This window comes from Chaetura pelagica, unplaced genomic scaffold, assembly GCF_000747805.2.
Source record: "Chaetura pelagica isolate M959 unplaced genomic scaffold, ChaPel_1.0 scaffold213, whole genome shotgun sequence".
Classification (NCBI taxonomy): Eukaryota; Metazoa; Chordata; class Aves; order Apodiformes; family Apodidae; genus Chaetura; species Chaetura pelagica.
In genome coordinates this window covers 1,287,516-1,299,453 of record NW_009952597.1, presented here as the reverse complement: position 1 = coordinate 1,299,453, position 11,938 = coordinate 1,287,516, and the positions used below count along the sequence as shown (strand labels likewise).

At 46.9% G+C, this 11,938-nt stretch overlaps 1 protein-coding gene across 1 annotated transcript in view; it reads left to right on the top strand.

Moving 5' to 3' along the window:
* RNF216 (ring finger protein 216) overlaps positions 1 to 11,938 on the top strand; it is a 62,415-nt gene that overhangs the window by 15,869 nt on the left and 34,608 nt on the right. Inside the window, exon 13 of the mRNA XM_009993694.1 lies at positions 1 to 24. This exon is cut by the window's left edge and continues 7 nt beyond it. Coding sequence (XP_009991996.1) covers positions 1 to 24 — 24 coding nt within the window. The remainder of the gene's footprint in view (positions 25 to 11,938) is intronic.

Genomic DNA, 11,938 nt, shown 5'->3' with positions numbered 1-11,938 from the left:
TGCCCCAATCCCCGCTGCAGAAAGGTAATGGGGGGTGATGCTTTGCCATTTGATCTCCTCTGGAGTGTTGGGCAGGAGAGCTGGGAGGACAGTTCACACTGCCTAGTAGCAGGTGAATGAATATCTGATGTGGCTGCCTGAGGCAGCAGTCAAAGAATTTGCTGGATCCTACTGATGTTCTCTAAAACAATGTGGCTGAACAGTTGAATTTCAGAGCACTGTTGATAAAGACAGCGGTGTTCCTTTCTTTACTTGGAAGCTGTTAGCTGAAAAAAACCTTATGGATGCCATAGGTTGCTGATTTGCATATACAGAAATGTTTTTTAGTGAGCAGGGAGCTGGGTGTTTAAAAGGCAAAACCAAATTGTAATTCCTTAATGAAACTTATGTGCTATCCTGAAGAGAATTAGCATCTGCAGTTTTCTTTAATGCTGTTGCCTGAATACAGATTCAGTTGTGACAAAAAACTTGTTGGAAGAGCTCACTGAAATGTGGGGCGTTCAAAGGGCAGATGATCTTTGTGCTTCCCTCAAAGTTTCCTAATAGCCATAACGGGAGAATTGTCAGGCCCAATGGGGGGATGGAGTGGGGAAAACTTACTGCTTCTGCACCATCTGTTCCAGGGGAAAAACAGAAGCATAGAAATGTGTTTCTCAGTCTCCTGAATGGAGTCAGAACCCAGCTCATGTCTGGTGCCAGGGAGCTGAGGCAGTACACCAGCAGTGTTAGTGTCTTGTGTAACTTCAGCCACAAGAATGAATTCTCATGCAATATTCAGGGAACTGCCTGTCCCCCAGCAGAGATTTCTGCTAATCACTGGAATTCCTCTTGGGTTCACAAACCTTATGTTTGTCACTGTCATAGCTCTGGGTTCTTGTTTTGGTGATGCCACCATTTGTCTGTATTGGGAAATGAATAGGAAGTCAAATTCTGTTGCCTAGAGAAATGGAAGCTGCCAGCAGTGAACTTTGCTGTCGGTAGTGAGAATTGAACTTACTGGGGGGAGAAAACTGCTTGTGAAAGATGCACAATTCCTTTTTAGATTCCTGACCTCCAGATATGTTTTGCTAACATCTACCTCCAGCGTTTGGGAAAGAAAAGTATTTCTGGTGGATTGTCCAAGTCAGGAGCGAGGAGGTTTGGTAGTCACTAGGTGGCAATGTTGACTCGCGTTTAAATCCATTTCTTTCCTTACTGTTCGTGCAAAAGCCGAGTTGTTTTCAAAATGTACCTATGTCAGCACTGCAGAACAAAATTCAGGCTTGAAGAACATGAATGTTTCAATGTGCAAAACGAGTTGAAGTTGTTTTTCCTAAAATGTGTAACGTGGCACAGAAACTGGTAAGAGGGGTCAGTGTTGAAATGTTCCTTTCCTTCTGGTTTGCTGTTTCATTTCCTTCCTAGTGTACTGCCTGTACCCCTTCCCTGGGGTTGCAGCATTCCAGGGGGCTGGATTTCTGGTTTCCTGGACAGCTTGTGTTGATTCATTAGCTGAAAATCTGCTGAATAGCTTTGTGCTGCTCTTAGAAGTTTTGAACAACTTCAGGATTCGAAGTCAAGGGTGAGGAATTTGGGTAGCAGCATGTGGTGCTGTCTCACAGCATCAGCTGCAGTGGTTCTTTATATTCCCACTATCTTGTCTCTCTCCAGAATGAAGAATTTCAGTTAATGCTCTTGCTTGCAGGAAACTGTTGCCCTTAGGGAGGAAAGGGCTAATCTAGGGAATTCTGCAGAGGTTGGAGAGGATGCATTGCCTCTTTGAGCAGTGCCTCTGGCAGCCTCAGTGGTGGTGATGAGTGATCCTGGAAGGAATCCCTCTCTGGTTGGAAGGACTGCACTTGTACAGCTGAACCTAAAGTGAGGGGAGGTGTGGAAAGGGAAAGGTCAAAATGTGCCTCTCCTGAAACCTCAAGGCTCTTCAAAGATGGGGAGAAGGACCAGATGGTGGACCTGTTGTATTTCTCTGCTCCATCACCTGGATCCTTTGTCTTGCTTTGAGAGTGCATGTTGATACTCCCAGGCTTTCCTTCCAATCTTGCAGAGCTTGATTCATATTGGGGCTGGCTATGGATTTGTTGTAAGTGATGGGAACCAGCTGGAAGCCTTCATTTTGACTGCATGTATGTATACTGCATCAATAATAATAGCAGCTCTAGGCATCCCCAGGTCACTGCTTACACATTTCACCTATAGTTCCAGTCATTTGCACCTTGCAGGGATCAAAATGTGGCTAATTGTAACTTCAGCAACTGGCAGAGCTGCCTCCTGTGACTGAAGGACTGCACGGAGAGCATGCAGATGAGCCTGCACCATCTGCCAGGGCCACTGTGGCTCCAGCTGTGTGGTGCAAGTTTGGCTCCTGGTTAGGTGGCCCGGGCTTGAATCTTAATATCACAAACTGCAAGGTGGAGGAGAAGCTTAATTCACCAAGTAGATGCATTCTGTGTGTGTGTGTAGACTGAGCTGGTGCTGGGAGAGAGGCAGCTTTTGCTCAGACCTCTTTGAGTTTTGAGGTTTTTGCTCTATAACGGGTCACTGACCATGCATGGAGCCAGGCTTCTTGGTGGTAGGAAGGTTTGCCAGCCCTCTTGGTCAGCATCCATCTTATTCTCTGCAGGGATCCCTGCATGGAAGTGACATTTGAATTTCTCATATCTAACACTGCGTGTTTCTGCTCCCTGTGCAAACCAACGCTGGTGATCCTGGTAAAACTAGGAAATGCACATGTTGCTTGTTGACTTGTGCAGCACTGGGAAGTGAAGGTGCACTTTTGCATGCTGGGGGAAGTACTGTTTCCCACCAGAAAAGGAAGTCCCATCCTTTCTGCTCTACCTCCCCCTCCCAAGACTCCATGTTGTTGGTGAAGACCAGGCCTTTGTTCCTGGGCTACTTGCTGCTGTCCCCAGCACTGTGTGGTGGGTGCAGGAGACCATCTCCCCTCTTTGCAGTCTCAGCACAAAGCACTGCAGGGCTTTCAGCCAGCAAAGAGATGGGGAGGTGAAAGCTGCTGTTGCCATGGAAATAATAGAGAGCAACACTGTCCCTCTGGTGCTGGAGAGCTCAATAGCTGCCATGCTGATCTCATAGCCAGGCCACATTGCAGGGACTTGCATTTCCAAGACTTTTTCCTTAAAACTCCTTTGCAGAGCTTTACATTTTTGTTACTTTTATTGAGCTGAGTTGCTTGGTGCTGGCTGGATGCGAGGAGGCGATGGTGTGTGGTTTGCAGGGTGCTAAATGGCATTACCCTCTGACTGGGCAGCTGTCCTTCTTGCTCAGGGCTCCTCAGTGCACCCTGCGAATGGGGCTAGGGAGGGGGTTTGCCTGCTGGGTGTCTTGAACTGTCAAGCTGGAAAAATGAGCATTGATGTGCCTGTGCTTGTATCAGGCAGATAAAATCTCCACTCTTTTGCCTTTTTGTCTTTGGTTTAGGCTCTCTGGCCACAGCAATCCTAGTGTGGGGGTTTTGTTTGCAAGACGTGGTGTTTTAGGGGACTTCTTTTTAAGCTGCTAGAATGTCTCAGGGTTGAACAGATGCACCCAGCTGCTTTTAACCTTCATTTGCTGTTGGAAGAGAGACAGGTTTAAGCTTGCACAGAGCTCTGCCTAGCAAGCTGTGTCTGAACATGGCTCCTCTTAGCAGGGTGTTAATGCTGCATCCACAGCCTGGGTTAACAAGCCCAAGTCTTACAGTTTGCAGCAACTTCAGCCTGAGTGGCCTTGCTGATATAAATTGTTGCATGATCAACAAGACTTAAATTTACAGAAGGAGCTGAGGGGTGTACCACAATGCCTGTGATCTCTGTACCTGGGGTGGTAATGGGCCATGCAGCTGCTTGTGGTTCAGAGGTAGGTTAGGAGGCAGCCCCAGCCACCTATGATCCAGTTTTTTTATAGGATGCAAGGGGAAATGTTTGTGTAATCGAGTACCCAGCAGCAGGGGATGTGTTCAGGGTGACACAGCCTTCCAAGGATGTCATCCAACACATACCACAGGGCCCATTTCTTCTATGCTAACTGCTGGCCTGGCTCTGCCCACAGCTGCCCTGCCCGGCTCCAGATGCACTGCGGTTTTAGCCTTAAACTGTATCAAGATTTGTCACTGGCAGAGTGTGTGTGCAACATGGAAAAAATAAAATTGTTCTGGTTGGAGAAACTGAGCTTGTCCAAAATGCCTCAGAGTAGGATGTGCATATGGAGAATTACTTAATTCTCCTTGTTTTGCAACATGTTTTCCCAGCTGTTGGAGTCTGCTGCCTCATTCAGCTTCCCGACAGCAGTGCAAACATTTGGAAGGTCCCACGGCCCCGTCTCATTCTCTCTTCAGCCATTATTGCTGCTCACTGTGTACTTTCTTGAGCCTGTTTATTTAGATTTGATTGTTACTTAGAGTGTAGCCCCACAGCTTTAGTGGAGAGCAGAGCCAAAGGTGCCACTTGCTTATGGCAGATCCCTGGGATTTCTTTCTGCTGGTAACGACCTCAAGACCCAACTCCTGTGTTTAAATCCTCATCCTCCTGTGTCTGTGAATGCAGCTTAGCTGGATTGGTTGGGACAAGGCAGAAGGGGAAATGTGACGTGGGGGACCTTGCTGTGTGTCTTACTGGGCTGGGAATGCAGCACTGGTGCCTGTGCACACTTTGTTCTGGAGGCCCTGCCTTGCTGCTTATCCAGGCCAGCACAGCCGTCTAAGCCATCTCTTTGTGACTTTGCCACCCTCCTCCTCAGCGCTGCATCCCTGAAACCTCCTGCTCCGGTGCTCTCATCTTTCTCCTCCAGCTCAGTCCCCCTCACTGCGCCCTTTTTAAACGAGCACGCTCCGCTCTGCTCCTGCCAAAACCACAACAAATGGCGAGTTTCCGTCTGTCATCTCTGCTCTGCTCTTGAGGCACCGCCGGCTGGGCAGGCGGGTTTCATTTTTCTTCCATAAAAGGCCATCGGAGCCGGGCTGAGGCACCAGCCCGGGCTGCCCTCGCTCCTCCAAGGGATGGTCAGGAGGGAGGAACCACGGCTGAAGGTGGGGCTGAGGTGATTGCAGGCAGCAGATAACCCCCCCGGTAGATTCTTAGTGCCAGGTCCTAAAGGAAGAGAGATAAGAGGAGAGTGCTCCCGGTGCAGCAAAGCCTTAAAAGTCCAGTCCCGTGTTAGGAAGCGTGAGTGTTGGAACTTGTGGGCTGTCCCGTCCAGGCACCCAGGGTCACAGCTGGATGGGGGTGCCTGAGAGCTGGGAGAGCTTCTTGTCCCCAGCTTTGTGCTGGGCAAGACCTTTTGAGGGGGCTGTGAGGGGAACAAGGAAAAGCCATTGGAGATGGTAGAGCAGGGATTAAGGTTGGACTTGATGATGTTAAAGGGTTTTTCTAACCTAAATGGTTCTGAGCTACATGCCAGGGGCTTTCCTTGCTTTCCTGGAAGCTGGATGGTGTGTGTCCACAATTTGCTCCCTGGCTGAGAGGGAGCATCTAGGAAACCAGGATCCAGAGTGAGTTGTTCCCCCTGTGGGAACTCCCCTGGTTTTCTTTTTGCTGTGTACTTGGTCTGGGCCAGTAGCAGCTACAAGAATTTGGTGGTGCCAGCAGTAGGTTGCTCCTAAACACCGTTTACCAGAGGAGAGGCACAGTGATCAGCCCAGAATAACTCCTTGCCTTCATCTACCTGCCACCCCTTCTTGGGATACTTAGGAGCTGTAGGAGCTCTGAGAATGCCTCACCTGGAAAAGCGTAGGAGCAGGCTGGGTTTGTGGCTGTGGTGGGATGGAGACACTCCATCAGCAGGAGCTCAGGTGCTGCTGCTTTTACAAGGTCAAGTCTATTTATGCAGTGGTATGTGGAAATGCTTCACTTGATAAATGAGTCTGACAGGAGAGGGTGAAGCCCAGCCTGGAAATGGACCTGAGGAAAGAGGTCAGCTTAAATGGGGTATCTGTCTCTTAGAGAGGGGAAAAAAAAAGCTGCTGAAAGCAAGAACTCAAACTAGTTCCTTTAAAAATAGACTCTGTAAGTCAATGCAATTTCAAGCAACAAAGTTTACCCCTGTGCATACTTTCTGCCTTATATAGCAATATCCATTTGGTGAAAAGGCAGTTCTCCCACTGTTGCCTGGCCAGTGAATACCTCTTTGTCAGGTCCCTAGGAGGGAGCAGCACTGTCTTCCCGGTGTAGCTTTGTCCTTTACTGAGGAAAGGTCTAGAGGTAAAAAACTGAACACAACTTCAGCTGCTCTCAGGGCCTCCTGTGCCTCCAGGGTGGCAGGCTGTGCCTGGGGAGGGGAAGCAAGGAGAGACTGCCGAGGCTGAATTTTCCATCCCCACATGAAGTTGATGTGATATGATTGCCCTAACATCAGGGAGAAACCTTAGACCTCTGTACAGTCCAGAGTGCTCAGATTGTTGGATTTGTTTCATTTTTAAACAGTGAAGTAACTTAGCCTCTGTCACTTGTCTGTCCTTACAACAGGTAGTGAAGCCACCGAGCTGCCCTGGGAGTGCTGTGGGAGGTCAGCACAGGTACCCCCCAGGGCAGTAGGGGTGAGTTCAGAGTTAAAACTGTGCCTGGTGCTGCTTTTATTTGCAGAGCCTTGGAACAGGGTTATCGTTTTGCTGCTGCAGTGGAAATGGAGGTTGAAGAGGATGGAAAAAGGCCATTCCCAAGCCAAATTAAAAACATTGTTCTGACCTTAGTCAAGAAACTACATCTTCCCTCTCTCTTTCCTCCCCCTCAAATTCCTGTCATAGTAATCACTGATCTCTAACCTCAGCTTCATCCACCACAGCTAACCACTTAACAAATGCACTTAAAAGCTCCTGACTCCCTGTATGCACCTCATCCTGCTGTACCTTCACACTTCCAGGGCAGAGTTATCTTTGGAGAGGCATGAGTCAGCAGTGGAGGTTTCGAATAGTATTGTGTCAGGGCAGCTGATGATTGTCTCCTTTGGGCCAGAGCACTGAGATGGCCTAACCTGGCATGTGTAGTGCAAGGAGGTGTTTTCCTTCTCCTTTCTGTTTGCACATAAACAGATTTCAGCAGATGACACAGTCATCAGACTTCCTGAGCTAATAGAAGGCTGCTGCAGACGATGTCCATTTTGGAGGCCCTCAGTAGAGTTTGTTTCCTAATTTGGTCACAGTGTGCTCAGGGCTGGCCTGCTTTCCTTTTTTCTTTTTTTTTCTTTTTAAAACACCCATCCTTTTATATCATTGTCATGGAGGGGAAGCTGTTTGTCTCTGAGAACCTTCAGCTCTTCTCACTTCCTCCCTGTAGAGGAAGTGATACTTGAAAAGTCTCTGAAAAAGCAAAGCAGCTCTGAAGCTAGTTTTCCCAGTTGTCTCTTTCCTCCTTTGCCACTCTTTGTGAGCTCATCTCAATGAGCCTGCTGGCTTTTTGTCCTTTCTGGGTGGTCATCTGAGCCCTTTGTGCTGGAGGACTTCGGAATACTTCTCTGAAGTGACGTAGTGAGCTGTGCTGCAGTTAAATAATAATGTTGATAAGCTGATATATTGGACTGCATATTTATTGCAAGGGAGAGAAATGTGTGATTTCAGCTAAGGGAAAAGAGCACTTGCTTTGGTTTTATTTATCATCACTAACTAGAGTCCTGGCACCATGTAGGAAGCTGCAAATGCCAAAAACTGGATGCAGAATAGTGTGGTCAGCTCTGCTGAAAGATCTTTAGAAGTTAGCTTGTGTGTCTTGAAACTCCCCAAGAAAACTAGAGACCACCAACCCCTTTAGAAGACTCCTGCTTTTCAGTGTTGGACCAGAGTCAGCCCCCCAAACAAGCTGCCTTCCTGGCCTGCAGGAGACAGTTCAGCCCTTCCACAGTCAATTTGAGTTTTCATTCAGCAACAGGAGCAGCTGAGGAATCAACACCAAACCTGAAGATTCCTTGATTACTTTTATTTCTATGATGGACTTAGTGGGGGGAAGGGGATAAAAAGGAAAAAAAGTGCCCAGATGATGCAGTTGAGGATGCAGCTCCCACAGCTTTGTTCAGTGCAAGCCAGGAGGCTCGTGTGCCTTAGATGGTGGTGAAGCTCTTGCTGTTGAGGGAGCTGCTGTCTGTTGGAGAAGGCTCCCTGGCCTTGGAAGCTCAGGGAGCTGTTGGATTACCAGCACCACTCAAATCCAGCACTTTTTTAGGTTCAGAGTACATGTCATAAACAGCTTAAGCTGAGCCTCAGGTTAAGGTGCACCAGGAGCAGCTTGATTAGTGGCATTAAAGGTTTGGCTGGAGATGGGCAGGTAGGGGCTGGTCTCTGCAGAACTTCTCTGGAGAGGGGGAACTTGAGTGTGTGTCATGTGTTGGATGCCAGGTTACCACTGACCTCTGGAACATGAGTAATGGAGAAATGGGAACATGAAGTGGTGAGGCAGCAAGTTTAGAGGGGGAAAGGGAGGGTGAAAGACAAGTTTTTCTCTTAATTTAGTAAAAATCACCTCTGTGTGTCATTCTTATTTGCATATTATATTCTAATTAGCAATGACTGATTCACCCACCACTTCTACCTGAAAGGAATGATATGTTTTGAAGTGTATGGTTTGTAATCTCAGTAGACCAGCATTTCTTCTGCTCCTCCTCCCTCTCCCCTTCCAGTGCCCCCCAAAATGCATTCTCTTATTGCTTTTAACCTTCAAGCCTCTTTTTTTCTGCTCTCTCTGCTACTACTCTTGCATTATTAATGGGGCTGTAGCAAGCCAGCCAGAACACTGACATTACTAATTACTATTTGTGGCAGAGAAATAAGGAGCAAGATAGAAACTGGGTCAGAAAATGCTGTCATCATAAAATGGTAGTATTAGAATTGGGGAGCAGAACTCTTTGTATGAGCAAGTTTGCATTGGAAACAGGCTCCTTCACCCAGTAGCATGTTCGCCATGTGTGTGTCCTTGCTTGTTTGCTGCATGCAGATGGGAAGACCAGAGCACACACAGGAAAGGTTAATGGACCTGTAATTTCCAGGAGCAGAGGAATGGAGTGATACGCTGTGTTCTGCCTGGTTAGCACTTCAGGCATCCCAGAATTGGTGTGTTCTTCATGGCTGGTGCTGTAGTAGAAAGCCCCTTATTGGTGTCAAAGGCTGAGGAAGTGTAAGTGGCTGCATTTATTTCTGCATTCAGTGAGAGCCTGTCACACTCACTGTGTTCACATTGTCCTTGGTTAGTACCAAGGGCATCTGACAGCAGCAAACAGCTCTCCATGCTCCATGTAGGAGAATATGGCTGCTGTGGAATCAGAATGGGATTGTTATTTTGGGGATGCAGCAATTAACCTGGGAATACTGGGCTGCTGTAAGCATAGGGAATTGTCTGTCCCTCCTGCTTCTGGTTAATGGAGTTGTGCCTCTTCACTCAATTGGGCAGAGCATCCACTTGGGAATCTGGCATTCCTTGGAGCCCTTGTGTGAACAGTTGTGCTGTTGTGTTGGCTTGCTCCTTGAGAGAGGGGCAAGTGTGAAAAGGGAAGTGTCATTTACTGTAAAACGTATCGACTCTTATGGTAAGTGACAGCTGGAGAAAGTAATCTCTTTAAACGTGTACTGTCTTCTCTGAAATAGTTAAAACAGCTAAAATGTATAGGTCAGCAATAAAACCCAAAATTGATCAGTGTGTGCTGGCAAAAGACTGAAGTTTGTCTCCCAAAAAGATGCTTTAAAAGAAAAACAACAAATGCAAAGTCTAATCCTTCTTGGAGGTATAAATTTGCTTGCTAGTGATGAGGGGACAAGAACACGTCTCTGGGTGAGGTGGTTGGCTCAAGGTGGCAGATTCCTCTTGGAGACAGGAGAGGACTGTGTGTTTCTTCCCTCTCTGGTGCCAGTGTGTGTGTGCACCAGGTGGGTGATGGTGCTTTTGGATGGATATGGGGAAGCATCAAAGCAGTTTGTGCCCAGTCCCTGCTGGGCAGTTGTGCATCCAGATAATTTAGTAGCACATCTCAGTGACATTCCTGACCAAGCTGGGAGGCTGGCACGTGGGCAGCAGGGCTCCCTGGGAAGTTAGATGGTAACTCACACAAAGCAAGCTGGATATTTAGGCTGGGCAAACTTGACAATATCCCCTTTCAAAGATTATTCTTCAAACTGTCCTAGTCACGTACCACCTTTGGTGCCTGCCAGAGCCTTTTCTCAGGATGAACAGTATTTAAAAGACAGACTGGCTACTCTAATCTCTTCTTCATGGGCCTGAAAAAAAACAACAACACCTATCCTTCTGTACCTAGCCAACTTTATTTCTCTAACTTTTTATGAAAAGTGTAAGGCTCTTAAATTCTGGCTCATGTTTTATCCATAGTGTTGGTGGGGCTGTTTGTTATCTTGAGGCAAGCCCAAAGCAGAGCTTGCTAGTGCAGCTTTGGGCATCTGAGGGTGTGCAGACATTCCTGTTAAGTGAGAGCTGATGATATGCAGTAATTTCTACTATGTATTTAATAAAACCAGTGTGGAGCTGGAGAGGTCTTAGAGTTTATAACCCTAATATTTTATTTTTAAAAAGGCAAGTACTGTTTTGCTGTTAAAACTGAGCATTGTCAGCAAGGCAAATGCTTTCTCTGTCCAAAATTTCATGTGCACATATTTAATTAAAAGGTGACTGGGTTAATGAAGCTTTGAGTGCATAAGGCCTCATTCCTTGAATTTAATTTCCTTTAATTGCTCCAGAGATGGAAATTCCCAGTTGTGGTTGTCCCCTAACATGTGAATTAAGGAACTAGAAAGGGACTATTTGAATTGTCTCAGTGCCTGTTTCTTCCTTGTCTACTGATTCTTCATCTCTTTGGTTGAAAGAGGATTAGATAAAAATGCTTTAAGTCAGTGTTTCTGCTTTGCAATGGAATTGGCAGAGCTGTGAGCTGCCAGCACCTCAGACACTGGGAATGAGGTGAAAAATGGGGAATGTTGATGCAGATCATGTCAGTCATCCCTAACATACTGGAGAAGATCAAGAGCAAATACAATTTTTATTCTTCTCCTACCCCAATGCCTGCCATCACATTCAGCATCAGTGGCATTGACTGAATTGCCTGCCACAGCCCCAGTCAAACCAGCCTCCATTAGTGTGTAGTTAAAAAAAATACAAGGGTGTTTTGGGGCTGGATTTCCTGTTTGTTTACAGGGGTTTCTGAACAGCAATTTTAAGTCCTAAGACCTCTGTGAGAATTGAGGTCGTCTTGTGGTCTTCTCACATTTACTGTTGTGTGAGCAATAGTCCAAGCTCTGCAAGGCTCTGTAAAAGGGCAGAAATCTAAAATGCAGCAAATCCATGTACCAGCAAAATGATCAGTGGCAGAAACAGCTGATTGTGTTCCTGGCTTCATTATAGTAAAAACTTAGATGCTTTCCTGAATGTCCCTGTATGTGAGTCTCTCTACTTGTGACAAATTCTGTCAAGTATTCCAAAGCTACTCTGTTTTTCTGTCCTCATGGGCTTTTGTTAGCAGCTATAGCCTTGACTATGTAGTGGTTGTAGAAATTAAAGCTTCCAGCAGCAACAGGAGACAGCAACCGTTAATTTAATGTGTGCAGAGGTGTTGCAGACCTGTCAGGCTTTCCCAGTGAGAAGCTGGTGGCTGCTGGTAAGCTGTGGTGTGTAAGGTGGTACATTTGGGAGGCTGGGGGAGACTGTTTCAGGTCACCTGTGCTTTGCTGTGGGGAAGATATCAGGTGTCTTCCCACTGCTGAAGGAAGAGCTGCTTCTGCCCCATCCATGGATCCAGAGGGTACGAGGGTCAGTGTGACACCCAGCACACTTGTGGGGTGTCTTTGGGGAGGTGGCACAGGGAGAGGTGACCTCCATATATGAGCTTTAAACTGCATTAATCAGCAGTGTCTGTTGAATCTCTGCTCAAACATACAAATTTGTAAAACTATTGGGGTTAAAATAAAACTGGAATTCTTTTCTGGCATTCATTAATTCTTCCTTATTTCCAATCGGCCTGTTCAGCA